The sequence below is a fragment of the Anas acuta genome, chromosome 4, assembly GCF_963932015.1.
Source record: "Anas acuta chromosome 4, bAnaAcu1.1, whole genome shotgun sequence".
NCBI classification, from domain to species: Eukaryota; Metazoa; Chordata; class Aves; order Anseriformes; family Anatidae; genus Anas; species Anas acuta.
This window is the reverse complement of record NC_088982.1, coordinates 18,342,787-18,359,350: the sequence shown is the minus strand read 5'-3', so window position 1 is coordinate 18,359,350 and position 16,564 is coordinate 18,342,787. Positions and strand designations below refer to the sequence as shown.

The following is a 16,564-nucleotide window of genomic DNA, read 5'->3' as shown; positions in this document are numbered from 1 at the left end:
AAACTGCCACTGGAAATTTTCACTGGTAGCATAGAAGAAACTGTAAGTTCAGGTAAGAGGTAGCTGAGGAGAAAATGGTGTAAATAGATTCAAAGTGAATGACAGAGGCAAATGTTTTTTCTTCCTGCAGATCTTGTCACTGTTATGAGTCCAGCCACTGCAGACACCGAGCATACAGAAGTTCTCCCTTACGTGCAAGATCGCGATCCAGATCACCGTACAGTCGCAGACCCAGGTAGTGCATTTTGTGCACATTTGGTTTGCTTTTCAGAGTTGTCAAGAGATAATGAAGCATTCCAGAGATTGTATTACTAAATTTACATTAACAAATGCAGGTGCTTGATTTAATGACTAAGTTATGTTTCCTAGATATGACAGCTATGAGGAATATCAGCATGAAAGGCTGAAGAGGGAAGAATACCGCAAAGAGTATGAAAAACGGGAATCTGAAAGGGCCAAACAAAGAGAGAGACAGAGGCAAAAAGCAATTGTAAGCATTGTGAAGATAACTTTCATTTTGAAATAGGTTTCTGTTTCTTTTTGTAGATTTCTAAAGCTAGAACTGAGACTTTATTTTCTTTCTTCTTTATAATGAAACAAAATACAAAAATGTGCATATGTGTATTTCTTAGCATTTTGAACTTTAGGCAAATATGTATTTTCATAACAGTTTGTGTTTTGCTTATACACTACTATTTTTTTCAGGTTTTGTAAATTGCAACTCTCCAAGTTAGTCAGGAAAAAAAAGGATTTTCTAGAAAAAGGTTTCATCCCAGACAACAAAGAATTAAATATGACCCAGCCTATTCCTTATACTGATCTATCAGTGAACCTACAGCTTATACTATAAGTCACTTACCAGAGTGCCAGTAGTCAATATCTAGTTTCTATATTTTTGTTTCTTTGTGTTCTTTGTGGAAGCAATATAAAGAGTCAGTCAGCTTACATACTGATCGCTCAACATTTGTAGTAGCTGTAATTGTCTATACAGCGGGTATAAATAACAGAATTTGAAACTGAGGTCCAAAGGCACGATTTAATTTTTCTTTTCTGCCTATGACACAGTTATTTCTAAATTATTTTTACCAAAATAAATAGTCTGAATACGTGACACCATTTTAAAATGTCACTTAATACTGGCCCTTTCATAATGAATATATGTTATTTAATTATTTTGTTCATCAATGTTCTATGCAAAATGACTGAAAATACCTGAGGCAAAGGAAATACCCATGGGAGCATCAGCAACTCCCATGGCTGTTGTAGCAGTACGACAGAAGAATGGCTACTAAATGGACAGATGGCTTTTGCCCCTTTTTAGTTCCCTACTGGCAACTGCATGATAGGTTTGATAAATTGGGAGCTGCTATAAGTCTGAATTCCCCTTGTTAAGCCCTTTTGGTGGGCTCCCTTTACTGCTGCTCTGGCCATCCTCTTACTCTTCCATGAACTGGTGCAGACTGGGATATTTCATCTTTGTGCCCACATTTCTTCTTAGTATTCTGTCCAAAGCTCACCAAAATGAATAGTCTCTTTCCAGCACCTTTAGTGGACTTTGTAGTAAAAAGGTGATATGTCACACACTCTGCAGCATTTCTCCAAATACACCAACAGACTTGGGAGTGCACAGAGGTTGACAGAGACTTGTGTAGTCTATGGCAACAAGAAGTTCAGGGAGGGAATAGGCACCTTTAGTTTGTGAGTTTTGTCTCTGCTACCATTGTTCTTAGTGCGCTTGATCAAATGATTTCACTTTTCTCTGCATCAGGTCTCCTATCCACAAAATGTGTTCGATACCTGTATTTTGTAAAGCATGAAATACAGTGCCATAACACGTTCTGATCTAAAACTCAGGGAAGGCAATGGAAGGATTTTGCATGGCTTCAGAAAGGGCTATATTTAAGTCAATTGTTGCTGTTAGTTTTAAAATATCTAGTTTCCATCTGCTTAGAGATGAACACTAACTCCCAGCAATAGTAACTTACACTGGCTGTTCTCTCTTAAATCTAAGACAAATTAGATATTCAAGTAGACCTCTGTCATGCATATATCTCACTACTTTTCAATTACTATACCTTACTGGCATAAATAAACCTGAATCCTGCTGAAAAGTAGAAAATTTGATTTAGTTTAAAACAGCAAATTTTTGGCTATTAGCTAATCAAGAAAAAGGTAGGAAATAAAAGAAACTTCAAAAGCTATAGTTAGGCTGCACCATAACTTCCTCTATGTTAAGAATTTTAGGCTCTTCTAAACCAAGGATGAATTTATTTCCTCTTCTAAAGTGAGCATTGTCATGTTAATTAACTTCATTAATGAAATTGTGTATTAATAAACATAAATAAATTAGAACTGAAATGGTCTAGTGGGGTGGCAAATCATATATTTATAAAATATCAATAAATAGAACAGAAAAAAACTTGAAATCCAGTCACCTGTGTAAGAGCTGCATGAGATGTAGATGAAGTTGTACTAACTCCTTTCTCCAAAGTCTATCAGCACTTTTACTTTAAAAATCTGTATTGAATCATGCCAATTTATTCCCTGTGCAAATCAATGTGGGTTAGGAGACATCAGAGAAAGGGAAGACAAGATCCTATGAAATCAGTGATAAAATGTGTACTAATTTAACAAAGGTGCTATTTTTGTCCAGCATTCTCTGTCCCCTTTCTTACTCCTTTTGGTTATGGGTCTCCTCTGTGCCACTCTTTTTTTTTTGAGGTGTTCATCTCATTTACTGTTCAGCTGCAAGAATCCCTTCTCTCTTTCCTTGAACTCTTTCTACAGTTTGATAAGTTCAGATTTCCATAAATTCTGCATTGGAGATTTTTTGCCTTTCTTTCTAGTTCATCCTTATGCTGCAAGAACAAGATCACATACCTCCAAACAGTGTTAACAGAGCACCCCAAGGTTTGGTCAGTACTAATGCCTCAGGTGTTGTTACAAAGGGAAGGTGGCTTTTCTTCATGAGAAGCATCGTGCTAAGATCTCAGGAGTTAGTTGTAGAAAAGATGCACAAAGCGAAGGGAACAGAAATCATGACTGAACTAGAAGCCATCAGGTCTTATTGGTTCAATATCTAGAATTAGTCTCAATGTGACAACAAGAGTGTGAAACTGAGGAAAAAGAAATGAGAAAAAAAATCACATATTTTAATCTGTCAAAACCATATGTGTAGCAGTGCCCTCTGATTGTGCAAGCAGCTTGTATTTTGGCAGATGCGAAGGCATGTTGGCAGACTGCTGGAGAGGCTTGTTTTAGAAGCGTGTGTTCATGCTACCAGGCAAAGGCGTGTTTAAATGGCTGCCCGTTCAGTCGTGCACACAACACATTTGCTGCAGTCGCTTCAGATCAGCTGAAAGCCAGGAATCCATACAGGAATTCCTGTATGGATTCCTAAAGTCATATCTGGACTTGCAGCTATATGACTTCAAGAGGTTCTGTGGTACTTTTCTTTCTTTTCTTCTCTATCTTCCCTTCCCCTGTGATTGGAGATTCAGTGTCTTTTCTGTGGACTAGGGTCTTAACTTTGGGCAGTCGCACCTGAAAAATGTCATTTCTTCAATATGTCACAAGTCATTTCTGAGTTAGAAAGTCAGAATATTTTTGTCATTCATTTATTTGTATTTTTGGTCGTGATGCTAATGAAACAGATTTTAGCATAATTTAGTTTGATGTTGACATCACTTGTTTCACTGGGTCCCCATTTCATTTTGGAACCGGTGCTCACCGAAGAGAAGGCCGGTTTGCCACCAAGACTCAGTAACCAGGTCATAGCAGAGACACATTTATTCATCACGAAACTCCAGAAACAACTGTGGGACAGGACAGGCTACTCAGGGCTTTGTAGAAATTGGGATCCAACCCGTAGCCAAGGCAGATCACAGTGATTTGCCAAGAAGACCGAGGACTGCTTTTTTTCTTCCTATACACCCCAGGAAATTTCCGAGGTATGCAGGCTTTTGCTGCAGCAGCTCATTAGACCATGCAGCAAATATTTTCCAAGGCATGGCTTCAGAAATACAGTTAGCACATTTCAATTCTGGAGTCTGACAAGCAGGCAACAATGCTTGAGTGGAGTTAGTGGGTTAGTAGCAATTTCGAGAGAGGTTACAGTGAGTGCTGTAACTCACCCAAGCACTGCAACAGCTCAGTGGTGTAGGGTCTGCGAGCACTGGGAGCAGAGCTCAGCGAGCCTGAAAGCATGGCAGAGCTGCAAGGCTGGTGGAGCACACCCGGAGTGCTCCTCGGGCACTGAAGCACTTTGGTTAAAAGAGTTCTTGGTTCCCCACTGAAGTGGTGCATCAGGGCTGGAAGGTTAGATTGACGCACAGCCTGGGGTGTTGAACCTGCGCTGCTCTGCCACTATGGCCGTGCTACTGACTTAGTGTCCCATCCTCCCTATAGCTTCATTTACTGTGGGGACTGGCTGCTGCCAGGAGGTATAACAAAATCCGCTTTTATACCTGCGTAGGAAATTCCTATTAGCACTATTGTTTTTTATTTCTAAGTGCTGACAGCCTACATGAGGCAAGTATCAAGAGTCCCTGTCCCAGAGAGCCTACAGATGCAAGAAGATAAATGCTCTGTGAGGCCACTGCAGTGGAAAGAAACACATGGTTTCAAAGAAAATAAATTGCTCTACAACAGGAAAGCAGGAGAAAGGTGGTTTCCTAAATGAGTGCTTGGGTTCTCTGAAGTCTAAAACCAGACTCAGCCTCTAATGGAGTCAGTTCCCACTAATGAAGGAGCCAATGCACATTGGTAATTTAGTTTGGATCTTTTTGTCGTTGCTCATCTTGATGGCTCTGATCAGAGGCATTCTACCTTTGCTGTATGAGTTGCTGAAAATGTATCAAATGAATTATCTAAATCTTGGGTTTTACTGATTTATCACTATTTTTTGATCAGTCACCATGGAGAGTGGCTGAACTTTTTCAGTCCCCAGCCACACAGCAATATTTGAGAATATCATGCACTGTTCTTTCTTCCTTTTCCAATTTTTTGTGAGTCCTCCTTTTGCCATTCGTACTTGTACACAGGTCATACATAGTACTCAATTCTTCTTTAATACAGAATCTAAAGCAATTTTTTCTTCTTAGCATGTCAAAATCTAAAGTTTTACTGGCTCTTCCATTCATAGCATTTCTTTTTTAAACTCTGCCCAGCCACTCCCATTGCACTTTGAAAATGTTTTTTGGCCTCCAGCTCTAAGGATGGACATCTTCATTGCTTTGTACTGAAAGAGGAGACAAGGCACCGGGCATGGAAGGCAACACAGGCAGGGGGCTTACACCCAGCCAGGCACTCATGCTGGAGGAAGCAGCAGAGCCTTTGACAAGCCTGTGGCAGACCTCAGCTTCAAAATAACCCCTGATTTTTTTCTCTCAGCTTCACACAGAGCATTATCTGGCTCTTGGGAAACTAGGTATGCACCAGAAATGTGCAGACAAAAGGTGGCAGGGAGAATGAGGACGGCAGCACAGTGTGGTGTCACCTCTGGAGTGGTTGCCTGCACTTCCCACAGAGCCGGCTTAGCAGCACCCCAGGGTGCAGCGAGGAGAGGCATGCAAAGGAAACAAATGTTGGGTGAAGAAGCCTGGTATAAATAACACGTGAATACTAATAACATCTATTGGTCTGGGCTTTTGTGAAAGTAAAGATGAAGCATGAGGAAGGGAAAATAAAATAGAATTTTGGAGGAACCTTTTGCAAGACAAAAAGATCCTTAGCATCAGAGAATGTTTTGGGGGATTTGTATCCATAAAACTACTATATCCTGGTATTTTCTCCAGTTTAGGCATGCTAACGCTTTAGTATTTTCATTTGAGACTTGAAACACTGCTCTTCAGTCTGAGACTGTCTGTCACATCTGACTATTCAAGTGTTCTTACTGCCAGGAAGAAAGAGCAAAATTAAGAAGAAGGAGCTTTAGATAGAGCAGAAGAAGACAGACATTGGGCTTGGGAGAGCTGGCCAGGCTCTTCTTTTTTCCTTTGTTTACCTGGCAAAGCAGGTACTGCAGGAACTACATATGCTTAAAGCTTATGTCGCAAAGTAAATCATCTGCATTTTTGGGAGGGAAATACGAATGCTATCATGTGGAGTTTCCTGCGGGTTCCCTCTGCCCACATTAAAATGAAAACAAAAGCTTTTCTCTGCAGTCCTCTAGGTTCCCAAGTCGTATGTCATCTCCTCTAACAAGTGCAGTAAAAAGCATACTTAATATGCACATACAGACGTATACGTGTAACTTACGATAGAATAAAGGTCTTTAACATTTAGAGGTATGTTGTAATCTTGTTAGGCTTCTATAGCTCTTATTATTAATGAGAATAAAAGTCAGGTGTCTCTGTGAATACAAATACATTTTTTTTCATAATTGCTTTAAATAAACTGAAATTAACCAAGACAAAGACAGTGCTGTACAGAGCCTGTGTTCTCTAATATCTTATACCATCATCGCTCTCTGCTTAAAAAAATACTTGAACGAACATCTCCTCATGTGTGCACACTGGAGGACATATGGTGCATTTCAGCTTTAAATTTGAATTTCCTTAATTTTGCAGGTTTAACTTATTCCCTTAATGATAGTTTAACAGGCTTTTTTTTTAATTGTTCACTTTTGTTTTATTACAGTTGTCTTAAAGGGATATTAGATATATAAAAGTTATTAGAGGGATAAAAGAAGGAAAAATTGCACAGGCATGCACAGTCTTATGGAAGAGCGTGCAATAGTTATTTCCATCACACTGTAATATAACAATCTCCATGTCAGTGAGTGAAACATTATGTTTTTTCAGTTGAGATGTATTATCTCAGCTAAAGTATATTAGACAGTCTGCTATGTTATGTTCTGCTCCATCTGGTCAGTCATTTAGGTTCAATAGCAAGTATCAATGGAATTGTTTCTTATCAAGTGTTTCAATGCGGTTAAATCCTTGATTTGGTAAAACAGTCTGAAAAAGTAATTACTGTGCATATGCAGATTTTCCTGGTTTTGAAGTTTATGGCACCCAACCATACTGAAACTAAGCAGAATTAGAATGGGGAAAATTGAAGAAATGCAGATTTCTGTTGCTTGCTGTCTGCATTCCCTCGTTCATTCTCCTGTCAGGAGAGTCAGGGCTCTGGACTGGGACAGGGTACAGACAGAGCTAAAAAGCAGCAGCTGTCTGTGAAGTACCCCTCCTTCATAAATTTACGGCTACCTGTGAGCACACTTGCCCTTCTTTTAGCCGTGCTAGCTTTTCCAGGCTGTAGTGCTATGGCAAAGAGCAAGAGCAGCTTTTAGACCATGAACTTTAGAGGGCATAGCATTTTAAAAGAAGTGTCTGTCCCAGCAGGGTGATTGAGGAGTATTAAGCCTGTCACCTTGGTTCCTTGTATATTCAATAAAAGCAGTAGTTTCAAGCACCTAAATCTGATACTTCCCTGATCACATTGGTTAAGGAGAGCATATACGTACTTTGGTAGAGCAGTCAGGGTCTCCACTGGGCTGACCAGGGAGCTATAACGGACCTAGGTGGTTGCTGTGGTCACTTTTTGTGCTATACTTTAGTGGGTAGGGCTTTTGTCCAAGAAGTGAATGCATTTGATTCTTGGATCTGTTTGCTAGGGCTTTGATCTCTTATCTTTCATTTCACAGGAGCTTAAATGGACTGGATTCAGGCCCCTAAGATTTGTGGGGCCAAGAAAAGAGTAAGCAAAAATAGTTGACTTGGTATGCTAGGGAGGAGTTTCTCTTGGGAAGAAGGTATATTAGTTTCATCTTCCAGCTGCAGGAATTTATTTATTTTGCATTAAACAGGTTCTGGGAGCAGAGTGCTGTCTTGGGAACAGGGAGCCAAGGTTTCATATGCCCATAACAACAGTTCTGATGGTCCCTTTATCTCAAATATGTGCTTGAACAAGTAAAGAAGAGGCATCAGGACTATATGTGTTTCCATGTGTATTTTGGTCTGACCTCAGTCTTGCAGTCTTAGGTGTGACTATTGACTGTCTCCCAAGAATGACTGGTACCTTATGCCTCTGTGGGGACTCTTGGAAAACATACATTTTGTGCTATATCTGAACTGTAAGACTGCAAGCTACCTTTCTCTTCAGGCCAGGATGTTACTGAGCAGGAATGCAAGTCTATATTTAGGTCCCTAGAGCCTTTAGCATTGCAGAGTTGAGGTGCCATTAGCCTTTAGGCACCTCCAGGTTAAGATAGTCCTGAATTCTCAGCAGTCAGTATAGCTCCTTTGGAATTCGGCACCTAAATTCTATGCAAGTCTCAGGTGCCCGAGTTGATGGTTTAAACTGACATTGCTCCACTAACTGACAGCTTTACACCAGCTGAGAATTTGGTGGTGGAACAACTTAGGGGACAAATGTGTGGGTGAGAGCAGGGAATGAGCAGGAGGCCAACAGGGACAGGGTTCTTCAGGCCAGAGGCAATCAGAGACTGGAGGGCTGAACACCCAGCCCATCTGTAGCCAATTCTTCTTTGCCCTGATTACCTTAAGGTCAGTGGTTTGAAGATCTCCTTTTGCCTTTTTTTTTTTTTTTCTTTTCTTGAACTCACTGAATGGCTTTGGCCTTGGTAAAGTGCTAATCCAAATATTCACAAAGCAACTCTTCCAGGGTTTCCTAGTCTCTCTGTCATTCTGCTGAGCGTTTTCACTTGGGAAGGAATGATATGACCACAACTTGACTGTTTTGAAAATATCTTTGTTGTTTTGCTCCAAGTGTCAAAGGAATATGGAAAGGAACAGGAAAACCTGTAAAAACAGGGAATTCAGTCAGGTTCTTTTTCCTAAGAAAGGTAATGGTGGCCACAGGACACATATTATTTTTCTCCCTTCTCCACAGTATTTATTTTAATAAAAGTCATCCTCTGGACTCCTAGCAGTGTTCCCTCTATTTAAGGTATGGATTGTGATGGAACTGCCAATTGCAGGATGAGTCAGCTAATGAGTCATATGAACTTATAATGTTACGTTTATAACCCATTTTGTCAATGTTCATGGTACGTTTATGCAATTACTGTGTTACTTCATAGTACTCCACAACTAAGATGGCTTTTGCCCATTGTTGTACATATTGCAAGAGAAGGGGAGTCTCTGGTTCTGAAGTTTGCAGTCTTAAAGGGCAAGTGGTGAGAAGACTGGGAGGGAAGAAGATGCAATAGGATAAGAAGGGAGTGGTCTATCGGTGTATAGCAGAACACAGCAAAACCTTCCAGGAGTATGTCACCTGGCAAAGCTGGCATCATTCAAATACTTCAAATGCTTTCCAGGAGAGAATTGTTTCACTCACTAGCAGGATGCAATAGGTCTTCCATAAGTGACTTCTACTATAATTATGCATCCTTTTCACATCCGTGTGTGTATATGTATGTATGTGTAGGTTCATCTGTATTACACATTCAGTAAAAATATGTGTTCCCTGTTGCTCTTTATCAACAGGAAGAACGTCGTGTGATTTATGTGAGTAAAATCAGACCTGACACAACCCGAACAGAACTGAGGGACCGGTTTGAAGTTTTTGGTGAAATCGAGGAGTGCACAGTAAATTTGCAGGATGATGGGTGAGAACTTTTGAGATTACTTCTTGTTTGGGAGCTGCCATATGTAAAAAATTATGGCAGTAAGATTACTGGTATGGGAGTTACCAATGTAAGTACTGTGACAGATGACATGCTGAGTTCAAAACCTTATTTATTTTCTTTCATCCTTATTTATTAATCTTGCTAGTTGAGATTTCCTGTCCCAGAAATAAGTATTTAGCTGCCTGACAGGACAATCATGCTGATAAATGGATGTTGTACTTCTGGCATTTCCATTGCTGGATCTCCTGCAAGTTCTTGCTTTCAGGAAGGGGTTACGCTAATGTGTGTTAACTCTTCTTAGCTTTCCTTCACAACTGTATTTTTCAATTACAGAGACAGCTATGGTTTCATCACCTACCGCTACACTTGTGATGCCTTTGCTGCTCTTGAGAATGGATACACTTTACGCAGGTCAAATGAACCTGACTTTGAGCTGTACTTTTGTGGACGCAAGCAATTTTGCAAGTCTAACTATGCAGACCTAGGTAGGTATTTTGTTCTAGTGAATTAAAGTACGTAACTGGTACCTCATACTTCAGGAGAAATTAAGGTTTGCTTGGTTTTTGTTTGCTGCTTGTATTTAAATGGTGTGAGGAGTTTAAAGAAGGTGGGTTTTTTTGCTTGCTGCAAGAAGTTTAAAAGTTTACTAATCTGAACTCTACATTGAGTTGACTTTTTCCAGATATTTCAAACTGTGAAATATTTTTTTAAGCTCATTTCCATCATTACAAAAACAAATGCCCAGTATTCAATAGTACATTGCCATACTGAAATGATAACACTGCAGAAACTTGCTGGTTTATTATCCTTTGCTGAACAATGGCTTCTTGGGTCTAATTCTTGATTTATTTAAATGAACCCTAAACAGCATCAAGCAGATGCCTCATCTCCCAAAAAAATTGCTATGATTCTTAACTTTGCTGTGAATTGTGCTGTAGAACTTGCCAGAGACACTCCTTAAATATGGTTCATAGTTGATTAGGTTTGAAAGCTAGAAGAGTTCATGACCAAGTTTGACCCATAGTATAGCAAAGGACACAGGTCTCAACTGGTGGATCCCACATTCTCCATAAGCATCTGTCTATGAATGTGTCTCTTTTCAGTGACTTCCAGTCATGACGTGAGAGGGTCCAGCCAGTGGAGAGCTTGGCAAAAAGCCAAGCCTTGGTGTTTGGTGTCCCACTGATGTGGGACAGTGTGCACACTAGTTTCCAGTCCCAAATGTGCACACCAGCAGTGATAACTCACCTGCATCTCCCCCAGTTCTGTTTGGGCTTAAATGTGTGGTTCTGCCCTATGCTCTGTGTGTGATATTTCCCCTTGAAAGGGTATTTGGAGGTGTTCAGAGTCTTAGAGGAATACTGTTGTTATGTATGTGCACAAAGAGACCACACAGACTTCCAAAACATCCTCTGTGAAATTGTATTGTAAACTTACCTCTTATTTAATTACCTTGTAAAGTGTTCATTAAATGTTAAAGCTGTCCTGATACCTATATAAATAGTCTAAAAGTGTAGGGGATGCTCTTTTCTGAATAAAATAGCAAGGGACAATTTGCCGTTGAATCTATATTAATCAGATATTGTGTTTTTTATGAATAAATGACCACAGTCATTAAAATCTCTGCATAACCCTGTAACACAGTGCTAATGAAATTTTGTATCTGCTGCCCTTGGCTTTGTACAACGCAGGAAGTGAATACAAATATATTTTTTCAAACCAATTGATGTCTTTTCAGAATAAATGATAAAGATGATACACATTGTTCACAATGAATATGCTATAATTCACTTCAGTGGCTAAACAGATAATGTAAAGCTAAGAAAAGGCAATTGACTACTGAAGAGATATAAGGTTGATGCTGAAAATATAAAAGGTAGCAAGGCATTTGTCGAAATGCAGGCTGATAAAAACAGTAAAAACAGATTGAAGTCTTGACTTGATTTGACTTATCTTCAGCAGTGGAAGCCAGGGTAGTCTCTGTATCTCAGAAAATCTGGGTTTAAAATAAGTTGTCTGAAGGAAACCCTTTTGGAACATTATTCATCACTGGGAGTATTCCCTGGCAGATCTTTCCAGAGTGAGTGGGATTCCCAGAGATCTCTGAGCAGAGTATTTTCACTTTGTCCTGCTGACAGCTTGAGCTTCTCTACTTCAGACTGCATTCTCTGTATTTCACGGAGTATCTGATAGAGCTACATAGGCAGGATGAACTTTAAAATTCATGAGCTAGTACGAGGATGGAGAGAATTAATCAGCCTTGGGTTGAGTATAGAAGAAAGAAAACACTTGAAAATAGTAGTCAGAAGTTTAACACCTCTCCTCAGTGAGAAGATATTGTCTTAACAGAACTTGTAATGAACATTTAATTCACAGTGTGTCGTATAGTGGTAGATGGGGAGTTCTGATTAATTCAACACAAGAAATGGCAAGAAAAGGGCACTCTCATAAAGGAACTGTGGCATAGGTACCAGGGAGAGCCAGTGTCGAGCAGGAATTACTCCAAAAGGAAATTCAGTGCTTGCAGTCACATCAATAATTGCTGTAGTGGAACTATATGGCCACAAAGGTACCATGCCTCCTCTGCTCAAGGAAGAGACTGATGTCTGTCTAAACAACTATCAACACTGGAGCAGGAATTATAGATCCCACCTAAAACACACATTCCACAGGGTCTGAACCACTATTCTTGCTGTTACACTTATGTTACAAAGATCTGGGGATGCCACCTGAGATTGCTTGTACAGCAGCGTGGAGACTTTGCCCTCAGTTGTTTGGTTTGCTGAACAAGCAAACCAAAACAATCAGAGCAGAAGCGAAAAAAAAGATTGAGAGAGGTGTAGTGATATGCATTAGGCCCTGCACCAGGTCAGTCAGGAGCAGCAGTGTCCCTTGCGTGTCACCCCACAGCCTGTGCTGGCTTTCTGCACAGCCACTGCTATCACCTCTCTTGGGAGAAGTAAGTTAGGGGTATTGCATCTTGCAAAACCATGGTGGAGTTTTTGGTAAAGCACCTGTCAAGATTACCTGGACTAGTTTTGGACTGATGATCTCCAGAGGTCCTTTCCAACCTCAGCCATTCTGTGAGACTAGTGAGAGACCTCTGCATAGCAGTGTAGCAGTGTTCAGTCCTTGGAGAAGCTCTTTATAGTTCTCTCACCCTATGTGGGAGATGTACTACATTTTTTAGGTCTTGGTACTTATCAGAAAGCTCTGTCCATACCTAAAGCTTCTCTGATGGCCATTTCTGGGCTGTAAGCATAGTGTTCCCACAAAGGTCTAATAATGGCAATTAGATGGTTTCTGCAGTGCTTTGTTTGTGCTACCATACAAAAAAATAATGTAGGATCTCACCAGCACTTTATGCCTCTTAACTGAACTTGCATCTCTTTGGATTTCAGATTCAAACTCAGATGATTTTGATCCTGCTTCCACTAAAAGCAAGTATGACTCCATGGATTTTGATAGTTTACTTAAAGAGGCACAGCGGAGCCTGCGCAGGTAACATGCATCACACCAGAGGAAAACGGAGGGATGGCGAATACCTCACGGACATCACGTCCTTCAATAATGGACAATTAAAAAGTCATACTTAGGAATTTCTCCTACTTTACACTCTCTGTTCTAAACCATGGTTTACATGAACACAGCTGCTCGAGGAGTGAGGAGGCGGAATGGCTATCCAGCAAGCACACGCGTGTCCATGGGTGTCAGCTTTGCTTTCGCGGGTGACCGGTGGCGGGGGAGCCCAGCGGTCCTCGTGCAGTCGAGGGCAAACCACATGTCATGGCAGCAGTTCCACAGAGATACACTTACAACATAGAACTTCAAAATGTGTACATAGTGCATTTTAACAAAACACAAACAAATTAAAAGAAAACAAATTTGAGAACTATGGCTGCTGATGTCTGAGAATCAGACACTGCATTTTTTTTTTAAATGAAGCTTCTTCTCACAACACAGTGATAATATGACAATCCAGAAGAAACCACAGGTCCCAGAAGTCTGCAATGTGTTTTAGTTTTGTTTTAAGATTTTTCTTCTCTTTTCTGTTTTTTTTTTTTTTCTTTCTTTTTTTTTTCCTTGCAGAAGAGAAAATGAAAGGCTAAAGCTTCCCTAACATTTTGAAGTTTCATCTTTTAATTCTGACACCCATGTAAATGTCTACAACGTTGATCTTCCACAGCAAAGTTTTCAAAGCCTTGTTAATGGTCAAATGTGCAGCTTGTTCAGCGATTTATTCTAATGAGCGGACGTGGTGTTACATTATTAATGAGAGTTGGATATAACTATCTGGGTGTGTGCACAGATAGTTTATTTGCTACATTCTCTAAAGTAGTTGAGTATTTACAGATGTTAAATGGAGTATTTTTATTTATGTACATACTGTATGACAATGTTTTTTTTTGTTACAGCTATGCACTGTAAATGCAGCCTTCTTTTCAAAAACTGCTGAATTTTTCTTAATCAAGAATACTCAAATGTAATTATATGAGGTGAAACAATTATTGTACACTAACATATGTAGAAAGCTGAACTTAACGCTTATATATATTTGATTGTAAAAAAAAAAAGAGAGAAAAGCGTGTGGGTGAGGGTGTGCGTGTGTGCGTGTGTCTGAGTGCAAAAATGCTTTACACACATTCATCCCTCCTTTGGTGAGCTTATGTAAGAACTTTGTCAACACTTATCCTAGCCCAAAAGGTATTAACCACTTCTGCAGTATTTTTCCACATTTTTCTCATGGCTTGATTTTCTTTTGCAGTTTTATACACTGAATTTGTTAGGGAAATGAAATTTTCTCATCTAAATTTTTCTAGGAGATACCATAATTTTATGTAAAGTCTCTCAAATGGGTAATCATTAAGAAATGTTTTTATTTTATGTATCAACAGTAGTTTTGGAACTAGAGGTCAAAAATCTTTTTAAAATGCTATTTTGTTTTAATTTTTGTGATTTTAATTTGATAAAAATATGCTGAGGTACTAAGTACAGTATGATTTTTACAGTAATTCTGTGTCTAAACACTGTTGTTGAAGCCAGTAATCTTTTCATTGGCAGAGTTTAATGATGGTATTTATCTATATTTTTTACAGTTATGCATCCTGTATAAATACTGATCCTTCATTCCTTTGTTTACTAAAGAGACATATTTATCAGTTAAGATTATCCTATTTATTATAAATTATGAGATGACTAAAATAATAAAAGGCCAGTGGAAATTTTATACCTAGGATGCATGACGGTTGTCAGTTTGGAGTAAGTGCTTTGTTTGGAAATTCAGCTTTTGCAGAAGCAGTGGTTTTTTGTTGTTGTTGGTTTTTTTTCTTCTTCTTTTTTTACTATGCACTAGCATGGCCTCAGATGTGCCCATGACATTGTCGCTGATGACATTGCTTCTGCTAAATTAAATATAAACTTGAGGAAAGAAAAAAAAAAAGAAAACACAACAGTAAACTACTACTATTCTGAGCATCAGAATTTCATCTGAACTTGGAGTCTCTAGACTGAATCAGCAAAGTTTGGAATTTGCTTGCGAATGTATAGATTTGGTATTCTATTACTGTTTGGCATTCATGACTCCTCTTAAAGGTATGGCACACCTAACTATTTAATCTCCTTTCCCACTCCCAATCTTAGAAAACTGATTCCACCCCCATGCCAGTGCAGTTGATTTTGATGGCTGCATTCATTTTATCACCAGCATATTGTGTTCTGAGAGATTCCACTGTCTGTCCTGTCGGATGCTTGCTTGATTTTTTGGCTTCTTATTTCTCAGTAGATAGATAGCAATAAAAAAAAGAAAAAAGAAAAAAAGAAAAGAACTTTTTCAGAGGTTCTGTGTTACAACTGTAACATTCTTTAATCTGCATAATTCTCGTTGTTGCTCTGTAGGTTAAAAATGCAGGTATTTTAACTTTGTGTGAATGCCAAACTAAAAGTTTACAATTTTCCTTTCTGGATTTTGAGTATCTTCTGTTGTAAAGAAAAATATTAAAAGCAATAAATTATTTTTAAGAAATCAATATTTAGTATATCATATTATGTGTTCAAGGACCAGACGCATTACCTATTTTGCCTTTAAATTTATGTGATTAAATTTAAAATACATTCTCTTTTGCCCTACATTGCTGACATGAATAAATTGGTGGGGATTTTTTGGGGTGGGAGGAGGGGGTGGGCTGTTTATTTTCCATCAAGCAGGCATAATGTCATGAGTCAATTTTTTTTTTTCACTGGCCTGGCAAGCATTCTTATCTTGAAGATGGCTTTCCTCTGTGGATTTACAGATTACATACGAAATTAATGTAGAGCTAGGATTGCTGAATAAAGCTATTTGTATCCTTTGTAGACACTGTAGTAGGTAACCCATCAAAATATAAACTCAGTGTTTCCTTTTCTCTCCCCCCCCAGAACATTTCAAATTAGCACATGTGCCACATTGTCACTGGAGGCAAATTGCAGCATAGCTCTGTATGTCTTTTAGATGAAGATTGTACTGTTGCTTTCATGCTGTGGTAAGTACCACATCTGCAATACAGGTAACAGAACTGGTACTTAGAAACTATGGTCTTTTCTGGAGCTATAACAAAGTAATTCCTACATAAGGTAAAATGATCCAAATCCAAACAGAGGGAGCCTAAAATTGAGGAAAAATATCCATGCTGAACTGCTCTGAAAAGCAGTTGGGCTGCCATCACCAAAAGCAGCATCAAGAAGAAAGTTTGTGCCTCTGGGGTATAATACTTGGGTCAGTTGAAAAAAAAAAAAAAAAGAAAAAAGAAAAAGAAAACACACACCTTCTTCTGATCCCTTAAGATGTAAGCTTACAGTAGGTAATGATTATGTGTCCTTTTTGATGGCTGTAATGAGAACTTCAATCACTGTAGTATAAGATCTGATCTATACCGACCTAGAATAGCCATGTAATATGATGTGATGATTCTAAATTTGTACCTATGTGACAGA

At 39.1% G+C, this 16,564-nt stretch overlaps 1 protein-coding gene across 4 annotated transcripts in view; it reads left to right on the top strand.

The window, feature by feature from the left end:
• PPARGC1A (PPARG coactivator 1 alpha) overlaps positions 1 to 16,464 on the top strand; it is a 359,215-nt gene extending 342,751 nt beyond the window's left edge. For all 4 annotated transcript variants that reach the window (XM_068680032.1, XM_068680031.1, XM_068680033.1 and 1 more), the window contains 5 exons: positions 131 to 235; positions 370 to 490; positions 9,453 to 9,574; positions 9,929 to 10,080; positions 12,997 to 16,464. In XM_068680032.1, the coding sequence (XP_068536133.1) occupies positions 131 to 235; positions 370 to 490; positions 9,453 to 9,574; positions 9,929 to 10,080; positions 12,997 to 13,100 (604 nt within the window). In that variant the 3' untranslated portion in view covers positions 13,101 to 16,464. The remainder of the gene's footprint in view (positions 1 to 130; positions 236 to 369; positions 491 to 9,452; positions 9,575 to 9,928; positions 10,081 to 12,996) is intronic.
• The last annotated feature ends 100 nt before the right edge of the window (positions 16,465 to 16,564 follow it).